The 16,765-nt window shown below is 40.7% G+C and overlaps 1 protein-coding gene across 1 annotated transcript in view; it reads right to left on the bottom strand.

Annotated features, from left to right (window-relative positions):
• Usp13 (ubiquitin specific peptidase 13) overlaps positions 1 to 16,765 on the bottom strand; it is a 107,012-nt gene that overhangs the window by 33,571 nt on the left and 56,676 nt on the right. The window contains exons 9-12 of the mRNA XM_074073712.1: positions 12,064 to 12,135; positions 11,605 to 11,698; positions 4,003 to 4,128; positions 2,743 to 2,896 (exon numbers count right to left, since the gene is read on the bottom strand). Of these exons, the coding sequence (XP_073929813.1) occupies positions 2,743 to 2,896; positions 4,003 to 4,128; positions 11,605 to 11,698; positions 12,064 to 12,135 (446 nt within the window). The remainder of the gene's footprint in view (positions 1 to 2,742; positions 2,897 to 4,002; positions 4,129 to 11,604; positions 11,699 to 12,063; positions 12,136 to 16,765) is intronic.

The following is a 16,765-nucleotide window of genomic DNA, read 5'->3' on the forward strand; positions in this document are numbered from 1 at the left end:
GAGTTCAGAACATGCATGGGACATAAATGTATAGCTTGGAATGAGCCAAACGACACCCTCTAAACACAAGAGACCTTACACCACAGAATTTCTTGGCTGAAAGGTAGTCCATGGTTCATTTCTTCCCATGCCCTTTGTTACCTGAAAGAAGAAACTGAGGTCCGGGGTCAAAACTAGTCAATTACTGATGAAACTAGACTTAAAATTCTGATCAACAGCCCTCTACTACCCCTCAGAAAAGGATGTTAAGTTTTGTCAAGAGATCAGATTTTTGCCAATGATCAAATATGCACCCGCAGAAAGTAATAAAAACACTGTTGTTAACTTTAAGGTGTCCTAAAATGAAATGACCAAGGGAGGAGAGGGAAAACCTAGATAAAACTAAAAAGAACTATGACTGAGCTCCTGACAGTGACAACACCCAGTGTTAAACTTTTCTGATTCAGTTCTACCAGCAACTGTGGCTATTGGTCATGGGCTCCATAGTGGTGTGGGGCCAAGAAGGAGGATAAAATCTAAGACTGCAGGTATCCACCATCATTATCCTGTGAAACAAGCAACACTGTAGAGAAAGCTTCTGGCTGAAGTTATAAGTGCCTCAGATATCTGAGCAACCAATCTGGAATGCCACTCTTCAAGATCCCTACTGAAATGACCAGAAGAAGGGAACATACTATGAACTTCCCAAGACTTAAAAGATCTGCTCCTGGAAACTAACTATAGTGAAAATTTTACAGATATTTTGAATGTCCTTTCTGGTTAGTTCTTTTATATTAACAAAAATATCACTCCTGTTATATCAGTTCTTACACACATTTATACAAACGCACATATGTATTTTCCAAAAACACCTATGAATAACTTTTAAGGCTCATTCCCTAGTCCACAATTAGTTAATGCTGTAATTATACATAGGATCCTAATACTAGGTGTTCCTAGCTATCAATTTCCAAAGACTAAATTATAAATATCATTTCTAAGGGAGAAGTTGCTACCCATAAATTAGAGAAGATCATAGAACTATGAAAATTGTGACTCCATTTGGAGTCACTTTTGTCAAATCCTAAGGATGGAAGGAATGAAGAAAGACTGAGAGGTTATGAAAGAGAAGATCTTATGTTTATGCCTGATAATAAGAACTATCACAAAAGACTGTCAGAAACACAAACTTGCATAAAGGTCACCCTAACCTTACACAGACAATACTTCTGGAAAGGCATCTGTTCATCCTTGGACTGGTGTCACCCTTATTATGATCCTTGAGCACCCTTGCTATTAATGCTTGTAGCCAAGGATTATTGTTATCTAAACAACCTTCATAATTCTCCTCATTTTCCCTTTAAAAATGTCTCCTTGCCTCAATCTCTTTGAATACATATATAGTTTACTACAGCATGCATAGTCCCTTTACAATTCTACTCCCAAACAAACTTAATAGTTTTGGAGACTAAACTTACTAGTCTTTGGAAAATTTCTCTCTGTTATTTAGGCTGCCAGAACTGGGCAGAACATGAAAGTCAGTAGCCCTGAGATAGGTAAGAGAAAGCAATGACCACATACTCCACCCCCTATTTGTACCTTGTGCAGTGGATAAGAATTTTAAAACTAGTCAAAAGCTATATCAGCTTATAGAAGCTGGAAATCCTTTCATCTGAAAATCATCACAATCATCACTTTTCAATTAGCATAACAAATTGACTTCCTTTCCCCCCTAAAAAAAAAAAAGGAAAAGAGGTGTGAACTTTGCAAAAATGATCAGTTTGCAAGAGAAGAACAACCCACTAGCCATTTTGCCATTTTCTGCTCTTAGATATTAACGCTAAGAAACACCCTTCATCTATTCCGCCTGGAAAGAACCAAATCAGACTGACTGAAGGAGAAAGCAGCATCCTCTGAGAACCTGACATAGCCACCGCATCTCTGCTTTCTTCTCTCTTCCGAAGTCCAAAAACTAACAACTCCAAAGTGCTTATGCCACAATTCATTTTCCATGAGCACTGTCTTAAGCATACAGATGCTAAAGTTGGATTGTTTTAAGAGACTCCTGCTTGAATGTCTAGCATTTAAAAATGCAGGGGATTTTTGTTGTTGTTTATTTGTTTGCGTGTTACTGGGGGTTGAACTCTGGGCCTTATGTTTGCCACTTCACCAGTCCTCTTGGAGTTGGTTATTTTTGATAGGGTTTTGCTTATGTCCTGCCCAGCTTGCACAGCAATCCTCCAATTTGTGCTTCCCTGCACACTGGTATGCAGTGCACCACCACGCCATTGGTTGAGATGAGGTCTCGCAAACTTTTTGACAGGGCTTGCCTTGAACCAGGATCCTCCCAATCTCTGCCTCCCAAGTAGCTAAGATTACAGGCTTGAGCCAGCATGCTTGGCCTCAAAACAAAATGCAGTTCGTTTTCCTCAGACTTTATAGCACAACATATAAGCAATGATATTAAAAAATCTTCTACATATATCACTACCCCAAATTACATGGACTCCAATGCAACCAGGAGCCCAAATTTATAAGCATTAAAGTAGGTTCCACACATAAAACCTGTGATGCATTTGATTCTTCTCAGAAGAAAGTCATATGTGGACTTAAGAATGGAAAGAGATGTGCAAACTAGATACTGCCTCATTTGTGCTGGGTCTGCTCCGATACCTTGTGTCAGTGACTAAGCAACATGATTTCTGATGCAGGTTCTCCCATTCCCAGATGCACATGGCTTCTTTGTCACTTTGGAACTATTACCTTTGTTGGTTGCTGCCTCCATGGCCACAGGTAACTGCATCAGGTAATCCACCCTCTCTGTATATCGGACTTTTCGAGTCTGACAGCATTGAATACGCTCTTCCACCAAAAATCGAAAAACGTCACTTGGGTTTTCTGAGCCAATGCGGTTCCTCTGAAGGTTAGCAAATTTAGGAATATTAAGTCATGAATAAAAATTAGCATAACATCAGCTGTAAATCTTCTATAAAGACCTGGCTTTACTAAACATTTCTTCTACACATGACACTTCACAAGAGTACTTTAATAGCAAAACACTAGGATTTATCTAAAGTCCAAAAATGAGGGAGGGGTAAATAAACGCTAACCTGTGGAGTGATGTTATGCAGCCATTAAAATCATGAGAGAAGCAAAAGGGGCTGGGGGCATGGCTCAAGAGCACTTGCCTAGCAAGCGCAGTTCAAACCCCAGCACCTCATTTTAAAGGAAAGGGAGGGGGAAGAAGGATTGACTTAGATGGAATTAGGAGGAGGAAGGCACAGAATGAAAGAGAAAGGGTAGAAAAGTAGAGGACTGTCCTGAAAAAATTAAGTCGTATATGACATGGCTGTATAAATTCATTCATTAAATTATATACAAATAAAAAAGAAATCTTGCAATATTAGAATATGTCATGATATTCACAACAGGAGTAAGGAAACCACTGCTTAGGAAATACATGGAGAGAATTTACACAAGATTTGGCAAGTGACTGGAGGGTCAGATGCTAAAATGTCAACACCAATCATTTGTAAAAGTTACTATCATATGGAGCCTTGTGACTTTCTCCTTTAAGTTTTCTACCATTTCCTCACACACTTTCATAATTGGAAAGGGGGGAAAGGTGTTTTTTTAAAGGATAGACAAGGATTTATTCAGGAATTCTCAGTGACTTTTATAAACCACAGCACTTAATGTAATTCGACTCTGCCGTAAGCAAAGTGTGATCGTCTCAGTGATGGCAAGAGGATGCCAAGTACCACAGGGGCTCTCAAGGAGCTTTGTACAGAAACCAAACACTCCCATGGCATTACAGACTAAAAGAAGCACAAAGAGAATCACCAGATCACCAGCATCTGGAACTCAGGGCCTGAGGGGCGTCCACATCAAGTGCACTGAACAGAGAAAGTCATCAGGAGGCCCAATGAAAGAGAGGGGGGTACATTCTGGTCAAGCACCATGGACAGCACCAACAGCCTGGCATACTTCTTACAGCCCATCTGAGCATTTTTGAAGACTTACCTCTACGAGATTCACCAAATGCAAGAAAAACTCCTGAGCATCTTGCTGTCTGTTGGAGGAGAATTCCGGGTGGCTCTTGCTGACAAAGGCCTTAAACATACGTGGAGAGATCCCATTCTGCTGAGGCTAAGGTACAAAGATGGAATTGACTTATGGTTATTAAATACACATTAACAGCCCCCAGTGGTGAGCAGAGCAGGGCTAATCATAAACCCCATTTCTCAGATGAGAACACTGAAGCCCCCGAAAAGGTAAACAATGGTAAAAGCCAACATTCACTACGTTTAGCGTCTAGTACCAGTCACTGCTCTATAAACCTTATGTGAGAACAGGATGGGACTCTTTTTGTAGACCCAAGACTAAACACAGTGGGTAATCAACACTCCACTTTCCAGACAGGCACCACAATCATTCTCCTCATAGGACCTGCTACATAGTGGCCCACCTGGGCCATCACAGCCCACTTAGAGCAGACTGGAGACACAGTAGGGAGGACACCTCTGACAGAAGCTAAAGGAGAGGAATGCTCTACAGCATCTCCTTGCATTCTCCTGGGGGGATAGGAAAGAAGTCCTCAGAAAGGTTGGAGTACTCTCAGAGAATACCTACGCTAATCCTTCTGTACTGCTGCTTGCAAGGCTCTGGAGCTTGGGGGAAGGGAGAAGCTTTAAAGTGGCTTTAATGTGAACTAAATTTTTTAACCTGGTAATCTATAGAATATCACTAGACATCTAGGAATCCTGCCTAAGATACACTGAAGCAGCAGAAAGCAAGATTCCACCTCACCTATGGTGACAGAAGGGTCCCTGATAGAGCTGTTCCCTGTGTGCTCTCCCCAAGGCAAGCCCACCTAGTAGTGGTGATACCTGTTGCCTCATTAATACTCACAATAAGCCTTGGAGGTGGGTACTATGCCTTTCCCACTTAGGGAAACTGAGACTGACAGAGAAGTGCCACGAAGGTCTTTCAACTCGAAGAGGTTTTAACAACTACACTGCTAAGCAGCTACCAAAGCAGAAACAGAGTGAACACCAGGGTGAGCTTGAACTCCAGTTCCAGGCTGTTTACAGCAAAAACAAAGAAGGGGACCTACAGCACACACTCCGTCTCAGTGAAACAGACCTCACCTCAGCAGCTGAGCCAAGTTTTTGATTCCTGTCCTCTCTGCACATTGCCATAGCTGTTGTTCCCAGTTTTTGATAACACCTACATTTGCTTGGCTTTCAGGCCACATTCCCCTCCTCTGACATCAAGAGAACCAGCCATCTGGACCTTTACTGGGCTCATAGCACAAACTGCCTGCTACTTTCCTGAATTTTTGGCAGCTTCTGCCCTACCCACCTCTGAAGACTGAGTGTAGTGCTCAGTGGTGCAGACCCTGTCTCGTGCCTATTTGAGTTCTCATGGAATCCAGGTCAATGCCTACAGTCTGGAGTCGATAACAGATTTGCATAATTGCAGTCAGGTGCAACAGGTGACTAGAAAAGTCCTTTATTCATCTCCCTGTGACCAAAAGGTACATAACATCTCTCCAACATGTTCTAAGCAGTTGTTTCTATTTAAATCTGGTGAATATTCCTGACTTACTGAAAGTATCTGTGGCCTAGGTATCTAGCATACTAACACATACTTCATGCACAGCACTATGGGGGATTCTGCCTTCCAGGGCTTTATACATGTATATGAGAGACATACACACGTATCTATATTAAATGTTAAGAAACACTACTGAAATCCTGAAACAGTGCTAGTAGCCCTCAAAGTATTCCCCAAAATGGCAGCATTTAGACATCTGAGAACTTGCAACCTGTACATAAATGACCAGCTTATATAACACATGGCCTCCAGTGTGCCTCCAGTACTAGGCAAAAATGAATTTATACCTGACCTAATAAATTCTACAACCTGTATATATATCTCCTCATGTATACTATGTCAAAGTTGTAACTTTCATCAGTCACAATGTTGTTTTCCCTCAAATGACCTTTCTTAATCTTTTGTTCAACAGTCAAACTAATGCTTGACAACTGCTGATCACTTACAAGTTATTTGAAAAAGTTTACTAACTAGAGAGGTGCTACCTCTTCCTCTCTAAGTCACGCTGCAGACTAAATCCTGGGTTTTACAGCTGGATTTGAACATTTTATCTCAAACTCAGCTACTCCATATTTAATGCCTTTATCATCAGCTGGCCCCATCTGCATATAGCCAAGCCCAAAACCCACTGATTTCAGAGTGGAAGGCCTGTAATGCTCACGCCGAACCTTTGCTATGTTCAATTCACAGCTAGGTACTACAAAGTCAGGCTCTAAATAGGTTGAACTTGGATCTAATCCAGTCTGCGGATCTAATTACCAGCTTATGAAAAACACAATTTCAGCAATGCCTCAAGGAAGCAAACTTTAGAGCAATCTTAGGGAAAATGATCTACCTTCTTCAACAAATCAAGACCTCACAAAAAGGAAAGGAGGGATCCTTGGAAAGACATGTTTTCCACTGCAAGAAAAAATCTGGATACTAAGTGATATTAAGGAATGGTCGTTAATTCCATTGGTGTGCTTCTAACACTAAACAAACTTGAGCATGATAATTAAATGAAAAGGAAAAGACTAGAGTTCTGGTGCATACTAAATATTTATAAGTGAAAAGGAGGATTCTAGATTTTTTATTAAATTACTACAAGAAAGAAAAGGGGAAAAAAGGGGAGAAGTAGAGGAGGGAAGACTTTAGTTTAGGGAGATTTATGGAACCAGATTTTCAGAATGGCCAGTGCAATAATTACTGAATTACTAAAGCTGCTCTGAACACACAGATTTGTTATACTTTGCTCCCTACATTTATGTATACACACAAATTTAGATAACCTTTTTCTTAAAAAGAAGTCAGGCTCTGCATAAGACGTTTCTTAAGAGCCAACATAAAAATGAATAGATTGAGTTAAAGAACACATTTCCTACTAGAGTGGGTCAGTGATGTCACCTGTATGTCCCTTTTGGGCTTAATGCACAAGACGAGAGACAGAGGGTCAAGTCTGCCTTTGGGGAGCCTGCATTCTCACTTGTGAGCTGGCTCTTGGACACCTGAAGCCATGGCTAGTTCTGACCACTCACTTTGTAAGAGGGAGGCCCAGAGAATCTCCAAAATAGCAGCATGTAGGAAACCTGTCTTATTAATAGGATACTGTACTTACTTTCACCATCAGCAAGTGCAAAACAGATCAGCTAAAATTAAAGAGAGGACTATGGTGTTCAGAATTTCTCCCAAATGCTTACTTAGGACTTTCTGTTTAACACAGTGCACAAGGCAGAAAGCCAGACACTGTCTACTCATATTCCCCAGAGCCTAATGCCTTAATTAATAAGCAAACAGTGAGACTGTTTTTAGCACATTACAGCAATATTTGCACCAACATTTATAAGACCACAGGAATAAAAAGGAGAGAGACACATCTCATCTTGTCCCTAAAACACAGGCGTCTATGGACTTAAATGTTTAATCTTAAACTTTAAACCTTGAGCCAGTAGCTCCTACTCCCAGGCCCAAACCCCAATTCTCCCAAGCAATTACTCATATTTCAAAAAGTAAGTTAGAAATGTTACTTTTGCCCAACCTAGGGAAATAGAGATGTTAATAAAAACAAAGTTATTTTGTTTAGGGCTAAAATTATATCACCTGGAAACAGACATGCTATTTATTTCGCATTGACAAGAAGCTGAGACCTGAAATTACATGTCAAGGATTACTTAGATGGGAAATCAAATAAACTATTCTTAAGAAACACAATGACACGCACCTGTTATCCCAGCTATGAGAGAGGCTGAGATCAGGAAGATGGTGGTGCCAGGCCAGCAGGGCAAAAAAGTTTAAGACTCCATCTCAAGGGCAAAAAGCATGTGCCTACCATCCTAGCAACAGTGGGAGGTGTAAAATAGGAGGACTGTGGTTTAGGCCAGCTTTAGCAAAAAGCAAGATCCTAACTCCAAAATAATCAGAGCACAAAGGGGTGGAGACATGGCTCAAGCAGTAGAGGACCTGCCTCATAAGCACAAAGCCCTGAGCTCAAATATCAGTACCACCAAAAAAAAAAAAAATTAATTTGTTCAGAATACACAATTATGTAAAACATGAAGGAGAAACAACTTACAGAATATCGAACTTTAAAATGTTTGAAAGCAAGTCTTTATTATGCGTTAAGATCAATAGCATATGTAATGCTCATACATGCACGTGTTTGTTTTGAGACGAGGTCTGTTGCCCAGGCTAACCTTGCAATTCTGCCTCAGAAAAAGTGTCCTTTTATGGTGAGAAGTTTTGTCTACTGTAAATGCAACTTAATCTTAAAAATCAATTCAGTGGATTTGATCTTCTGCACCAAAATAAACAAATAATAAATAAATAAACAATTCAACAAATTTAAGTAGAAATGGCAGTGTTCAAAACAAATACCACAAATCTTTTTTGCAAATGAAAATGTTTACTAAGCAAGTATATGTTAAAATCTACATTTCATCAGATGTGGTGGTACATGCCTGCAATACCAGCTATTCAGGAGGTAGAAGAAGCCAGGAAGATTGTGAGTTCAAGATCAGCTAAGACAAAGGTAGCTAGATTCTGTCTCAAAGACAATAAAGCATAAATTAATAAACGCAAAAAGGTTGGAGGCATAGATCAAGTGGTAAGAACACGTGCTTATTAGCATACTCAAAGCCTTGGGTTCAATTCCCAAGTACCAAACAAAAGCCTAGATTTCACCTTGGTCTGTGGCAGAAAAATCTAATATCAGGATATGCTACAGAAATGCCTCAAGATAAGACAGAAGTGAGAAACCCACACTACTGGGATACCTGATGATTTACAAATTTAAAACGCCCCCTTTTGTCACCTACCCACTTCCATACACACCTTGAGGCACTGGGACCTGAAACAAGTTCTGTAGCAACTGCTAGGGAAGCAGGAGAGTGCAGTGGTCAAGTTCACAGACGCAGCCAGCTTCGCAGCTCTGCCACTCTGGCTTTCTACATTAGGGCAAGACTTGTGCATCAGTTTCTGCATCCATAGTTATAAAGGAAGAGCCTGGCTCTTTGCAAGCACAATGTGATACAAGCTAATAGTAAGTACCCTTGGTGGTGGTGGCCCTAGAAAGAGGCATTTCTGCCCAATGGCTCTGACCCCTTTCTCATGCTCTCTCTCCTCCCCCACACATTCCTCTCACAATCTATCCCTTCTCTGCTTCAGTACATCTCCTTTCCTCTCTTGGGGCATTTCATACTCATTTTCAAGTTACAAATACCAGAATCCTGGGTCAGGACCACCTGACCCAAGGGCTCCTGAGACCTGAGAGAAGGAAGACTCAAAAATTGATTCCTTTGAAACCAATTGCTGGTGAAAATTCTGATACCTCAAAAAGCAATTCCCTCCACTGTCAAGGGGAGTAGAAATTTCTTCTATGAATTATTTGTCTTAACAGCTTAAAACAAGACACCCCCAGGACCACAAAGAAAACCACAGAGTCAATTCAAGCTCTATTTTGAATATCACAGGAAACTTATTGATGCTTGGACCAAAGATCCAATTCTTTCCAACCTAGCTGGATGTACCTTGATTCTTTCTTCATAGCCACTAGATCCTGGTGCCTCAAAGCTAGGAAGGATTAGAAGTCATCCAGACCAAAGGTCACAAACTGAAATACCCAAGAGTACCAGCCAGGTCATGAGTCAAAAAGACTCTGGAACCAGCTGAAGACTGTGGGTCCAGGGTGAAAGGGAGGGCTGTTACTGGGCTTCAGCTACCACTGGGGTCCACCTGCCACTGTGGCTGCAACTACCATAGGTTCTAAGTGGTGAAGAGAAGCTGGAAATTCGGATATTGTATGTGAGCCAAGTAACATACTCTGCTGCCAGATATAGCCTAAGTGCTGCTAGTTGCACCTCAACCAGACAGAGCAATGGTTCCCACCTGCCAGCCTCAGCCCCTAAAGATCTACAAAACTCCTGTACAGCGGCCACTGGATCCAGTGGGGAACAGACAGGGCTCCAGGCAGTCATCATTTGTAGAATGAATAAAAAATGTGCTGTGCTCAAATAAGAACTGCTTTTTTCACCAATGAAAAAAAAATTAACTTCCAAACACCACTAAACCAATGATTTTGTATTTTCCCAAATGAGATTTCAAAAGCATAATAACCTTGAAATGTACTCAGATTTCACTATCACTAGAGAGCGTTCCCCTAAAACTACTCACCCTCATCACCTCAATCCATCATGCCATCTGAATGCTGAGAATGAGTGACTCTGTGACTTGAGAACCACACAGCCCCCTGCAGAGCCAGGAGCGACCAAGCTCTGGAGTCCCAATCCACCTCGTGTCCTCCAGCAGAGAGGGGGACTCTGCACCAATGGAGCTGCCCAGAGTGACATGGCCCAGATCAAAGCCCAAGATAAATGGGAACAAAACACAATTTGAACTGTGGCAATGTGAGAACTTAAGTTCTCCCTGCCTCGTGCTCCTCTAATCTCTGATTCAAAGTGCTATCCAAAATGTCTGTTCCCCCTCCACTCTCTTCACTACCTACTTCCATCTTCCTATCTTGAAACACTGCATTTATATGCTCCCCTCAGAGCCTTCCTTCTCATTTTTACTCCATGTCCACAACCAGCTGCTTCACATGAACCTAAGTACACTCACTTTTGATTCCTTCTCTCAGTCTATAGGCATTAGTTAATGATGATTGACTTCTGATGGGAGCACAGAGGTCAAACACTTGAGACAGAATTGAACAAGCTTGCTTTCTAAGTCAAGACAGGGTACTCCAAAGGGAGAGTCAATGGTGGGAAGGGAAGCATAGATTGCCCTCGGATATCTGCAGTGACAGGAGTATCGAATACAGCCGTGTAACCTGTGTACCACACATTTCCAAGTGCACTATTCAAAAAAGATCAGGCTATGAGTAGCAGTCTCTGAAGATGTTCAACACAGCATCCCAGGAAAGGACCAGCAGCCCACTGCACAGGAACATAAAGTGTCAGGTCTGGCTCTTGGGAGATCAAGCCCATCTTTCAGTCATTCTATCAATTAATAGTGACTAGCCATCTAAGTTTCTCTACATGAGTGTGCTTAAAACCACGTAGCCACTCACCAACAATGAGGACTCCCCAGCCCTCCCCTGAATTCTTAATCCTCAGCTCTAGGGAGAGCTGGGGGCCCTATGTGTTGTTAACAACCTGCCCTCACAAACAAAGCTGAAGCTTAAGAGAAGAAAGACACTGTAAGGACCAAGACTGTACCAATATGGAAATGCTTATTTTTATAAGGTTTAGTCCTCCTACCTCAGCTTTATTTTAAGAACATATTCTTGAGATCATGAATAATGGCACACACATACATCACCCATGTGGGGTGATTGTCACTGGACACCCAGACCCTGGCTAATCCTTGTCACAATTTTTAAGAATATACAGACATGGCTTACTCTGAAATGAAATAGCTATTCCAACAGCTTGCTAAATTTACAGCTGCCATCTGCCAATGCACAGGAAACCCACCTTCTTACTGGCAATGTCCTTCCTAACTACACGTCAACATGGCACATGCAAGGACACATACCTTGTGCTCCTCCTTCATCACCTGCTCAATGAGCTCAGATTTCACCGGAGGCTTTGAATACTGGCCTGAAAGAAGGCCATGTCCTAACTTAGTCCTGGCCAGGTGGGAGACAAAAACAAAGGGGTCATTGTTATCTTCCCGTAGAGACATTAAAATTGTCTACTAGTTCCAGTAAGTACAGCTGTTTTGATGTGGAGTTTTTGTCTTGATTACCCACAAGTAACCTTTTATTTTATTTTGCTTGATTCTGATTACATTTTCAATTTTTCCTTAGTACTTTATAAATAACTTTGAGAATTTCTTTCTTCTTGTATAGGTAGCATAAGCTCATTTTTACAGCACTTAAAAAATACAGAAAATAAGAAAAAAAAAAAAGAATTGTCTTTAATTCTGCAACCCAGAAACAGCCACTACCCAAAAGATACTTTTTTTTCTAAAACAAATTAATGTGGTACTTACATCTGTGTGTTGAAATCTTGTGTTGGATCTAAAGGCGAGTAGTCAAATATTCTTGGAAGGTTTCCTACATACCTAGGAGATGAGAAGCAACAGTCAAAACATAGGAACTGATAGAACAGAACTGAACAAGCTGTCACTCTTCCAAATACCTTCTTGTTAAAATCAAACCATCCATCTGAGGAAACATTTTCCCTGGATCCTCCCTTGACAGCCATACTTGTAAGCCTTCCTGAAATGTTCATGCTTATATGGGTGGGTCTCAACCTTGATTTAGAGTTTCTTTAAAATGTACCAAACCCCAGATGTTCTAGTTTCCTTACTTGAGATTGAGGCTTGGGACTTACAATTCTTTTATAAGTTCCCCCTTGTGATAATAGCATGTCGCCAGAGTCAAGAACCACTGGCTTACGCCATCACAATGACCTCAAAAGTAAATGATAAGATGGCAACTTCCTCCCTTCATCCACACTTCAGTCAGGCTCTTCTGAGTCCTCTGCCTGACCAGGCCCAAACTTGGACTTCCATATCTGCTCTGGTCAAATCTATTTTGACTGATAAAACTGCACAGTTTAGTGATAATCCCACCCTTGGGGCAATAATCCTACAAAGACAGTTTAGCTAGAAACCCCACATCCTTGATCTTTCCTTCTAGGAATGCTCCACCACCTGACACCCAACCCCACTCCTTGGTTGTAAATCCCTACTTGTTGGGATCACTGTTGAGTCCACTCTCTAACTTACTTCAAGACCTCATGGGACCTATCAGCATGGCTCCCATTAGATAAATCTACCTTACCATCTTAGTAAGTGTCTAGATAACTTTTTTCTTTAACATTAGGAATTGTCCCATTAATCTCAAGATAAGTAATAATGGTAACAGCAGTGACAGCTACCTGAGTCTTCATTACAACAGGAAGGGACTATTATTCCCATTATCTCTTGCGAGAGATAAAAATTAGGATGCAAATTCATTAGGTAGCTTCCAAAGTCACCCAGGGAAAGAGAGATGAAGTCCAGAATGTCCCCAGCAACCTAGCTCCAGAGCTGTGCTCCGAAACACTCTATGGCTATACCTGCCCACCACTCTCCCTTGAGCAGTCCACAATCCCACCTTCTGACTGGTTCATCCTGACAGAGCAGTGATAACCTTAACACTGATTTCTACTCTTAATGCACAATTATTTCTTTCATGTCCTCAGTTCATTTCCTACTTCACATCCTCTATTTTTATGTTGTTGTTTTTGTTTTGTTTTTTGAAACAAAAAACTATGTAGAACAGACTGGTCTCGAACTCAAGATTCTCCTCTCTCAGCTTTCCCACTGCAGGCATGTACAACCATGTCAAGCATTCACACACTACTTTGTGCTGCTCTTTTTGCCATCAGGCTCTGACTCTCTAAGCCTCAGAACTCTAGGAAGAAGAATCCAGAAACAGTCTCCTTTCTCTGACCCTCAATGTATCTCTATTCTGCCCACTGCTCTGACCTCATCTACCATCATTCTCCCTATGCCCTCAATTGCTCTAGCCAGTTGTTCTTCCTGCTCCCTCAGGACAAGCCAAGTGTGCTGCTGTTTCAAGACCATGACATCTGCTATCTCTTTCCTGGGTCACTCTCTCCACAGACACTTTCTTGGTGGCTTCTCAGTTCTATTGAAAGTCACCTCCCCAGACTCAACCAAAATAAGAGTGGCCATCTCCCAACCCTATCGCCTGGCCCAGAGACTTTCTTCTTTACTTCTTAATTGTCATCATTCTTTGCAATTACACAATTTGTTCATTTTCTTGTTTATCATGTCTCTCTACAGAAGAGACGACATACTAGAATGCAATCTCCATGAAGGCAGAGATTTTATGTAAACCATTGCATGTCTGGCACTAGAACAACAGCTGATATGGAAAAGATATCAAATGCATATCTGCTGAATGAATACATTTATATCATGTAATCACATAACCAATTTCTGCAACTGACTACCAATAACCAAACAGAAAAGATATCACTATGATTTGGATATATATTCTCCAAAGATCATGAGTTAAAGGCTTTGTCCCCAGCCCATGGTGCTACTGGGGGGAGGTAGAGCCTAGTGGGAGGAAATTAAGTCAGTGAGGTGTGCCTTCAAAGGGAAGAGGGACACCACTGCTTTCTCTCTCTCTCTCTCTCTCTCTCTCTCTCTCTCTCTCTCTCTCTCTCTCTCTCTCTCTCTTTCATACCACCCATAAGGTGAATGGATTTCCTCTGTCACGTACTCCCACCATGATGTACTGTGTTACCACAGGCACAAAGCAATGGGGCCAATTGGCCATAGAGTAAAACTTCCAAAATAAACTTGTTCTGTTTTTTGCTTAAGTTGATTGTCTCAGGTATTTTATCACAGTGACAAAAAGCTGACTAAGATAGGCATTACTACAATGAAGCTCTCAGAGAATCATGACATGCTGGTAGCTAGCAATGACCTCTAGTTGAGTCCCTCAACTACTAGAAACTTCTAAGCATCTCCTGTCCACAAACTCAGAATTTGTATCCCAGATTAAATGTTTACATCAAAGTTAACAGACCACATTCCTGGGGGGGTCCTGTTCAAATAGCTTTTGAAAGGGCAACAATTTCATTTAGAAATCTTCAAAGGACACAGAGCCAAACAACAGATAAAGAAAACTAGACCTAAGCTATTTAGGTGCAGAGATCATTGTGAAGAGTCTTTATAATATTATGACGAGTCATCATGCAATAAAATGATGAACATATTAGCTGTCCTATGATTCAGCCTTTGTCTCATCTCAAAAACATGATGAGAGAACTCATGAAGAAGATGAACACTAGTGAAAAGGCTTATACTTAAGGCAAGATTGGCAGAGTTACCATAAGTCTTTGATGTCAGGAAAGTTCATTTTGCCAGCCAGCAATTTATATGCCTTTTCTTACTGATGAGGAATGTCCTCCATTACAACAAAATGCATAAATAATGCTAGTTAATTTTTTAAATGCATAATTTTTAAATTATACTTGCAGTTTGTAAAATCTACTGGTCTTCAAAGAAAAAGATGTCGTTTGGCTATCCAACAATTGGCCTACTTGTCATTCAGTTTACACAGCCATTTATCAATATTGATAATTATTTTAAAATACAGTGGAGGTCTAGTGGCAGACAAGGTATCAAGAAATCAGGCTGACATTTCTGAACTACACTGCGCTGTTCAGATGTCGTCTAATCTTTTGTGAGTCACGCTTTCTACTTATAAAGTGGAAACAGAGCCCCTGGACCAAACTCCACTGAGCTGGTCTTCAGGAGAAAGACGAGTTTGAAGAGCAAGTATTTCAATCCAAGGATATTTAATCAAAGAATTAAAAGAATGAGGATGAATATGAATAGTAAGTTTCTCATGTTGTAAAATATTTAGTTAGTGTTTAGAAAATGGAATATAAAACTATTCAATAATATAAAATAAAATTCTAAAACTCTTGAAACAAGTTTAGAGACAGATTCAAATCTTAAACTGAAAACACAAGTAACATTTTTTTCACTAAAGAAAAATTCAGAAAGTTAATTCTTTGTCAAACTTTAGAGTGTAGGAAGAATTCTTTTAAATTGTACATTATAAAGCACTAAAAATGTTGTTGGACTTTGTATGAAAAGAACACCAATTTCTTCCATTGTAGTTTAAAAGCAATAGTAATTATACAACACCTACCAGAAGGATATTCCTTCAACATTTTCATAAAAGATCTCAGAGCATGAGTCACATAAGATGGAGTTACATTGTTCCCCAATCAAATAATAATAGTACAACTGGGACACATGGGTAGGACTTTATAAAAACAAAATGATGCACAATACAGACCTTTGAAATGGGTTTCCCATCTCAGAGCTTCAAACATGCTCTTCCCTCTGTGGAAAACCCTCTGTCACCACCCATCCCACACATACCTGTCAGGGGGTGTGTCCTCTCTTCAAAAAGCCTTCTTTAACCATGTCCCTCCCTTTTCCTTCATGGGACATACCACATGTATAATTATCTTAAGTTATATTGAATGTCTGTCCCTTGCATTCCCTGAGGCTGGGTACCATATCCTTTCCTTCACCCTTGACCTCTGCAAACACCCAGCACACTGCTAAACAACTTACTCTTTATTGGCTGGATGAAAAATAGATGAGGAAAACTGACTATATATGTTCACAGCCATAAAACAGTAAGAAGAGGTTTAAGTCTACAAATACCAGGAGAGGAAAGAAAAGGTTATCTGACATACTTTGGTTTAACCACTATGAAAGCTATTAGGATTTCAAATCCATGTGTGTAAAACATTGACCTATACTATTCTTAGCATGTTGTCTGCCCATCAATCTATCTTGGCACACATGTGTCTTCTTTCATACTTAAATCAAGGTAGTAACCTACCCACTGTGGAGCACACTAGAGATAATTTTCTAGGCAGCGGTTGCCCATGAGGTGAAATCCTGGGCTGTGTGGCTCTCTATTCTCAGAACAACCCAAGGAGGAAGATGGTCACAGACATAACTACTGTGTAGCTAAGCGTGAGGAAAGGAAAGCAGCCTTGTACGAAGGAAGCCGTTAGTTAGCATCCTAAATTGGTGCCTGCCAATGTGTCTGAATGAAGGGATTGGCTTTTTCCAATTCCGACAGATGATACTTTTTTAAAAATGCCATACAATTAAGTTATTACAAAAATAAAAATGC

Source organism: Castor canadensis, chromosome 5 (assembly GCF_047511655.1).
Source record: "Castor canadensis chromosome 5, mCasCan1.hap1v2, whole genome shotgun sequence".
Classification (NCBI taxonomy): Eukaryota; Metazoa; Chordata; class Mammalia; order Rodentia; family Castoridae; genus Castor; species Castor canadensis.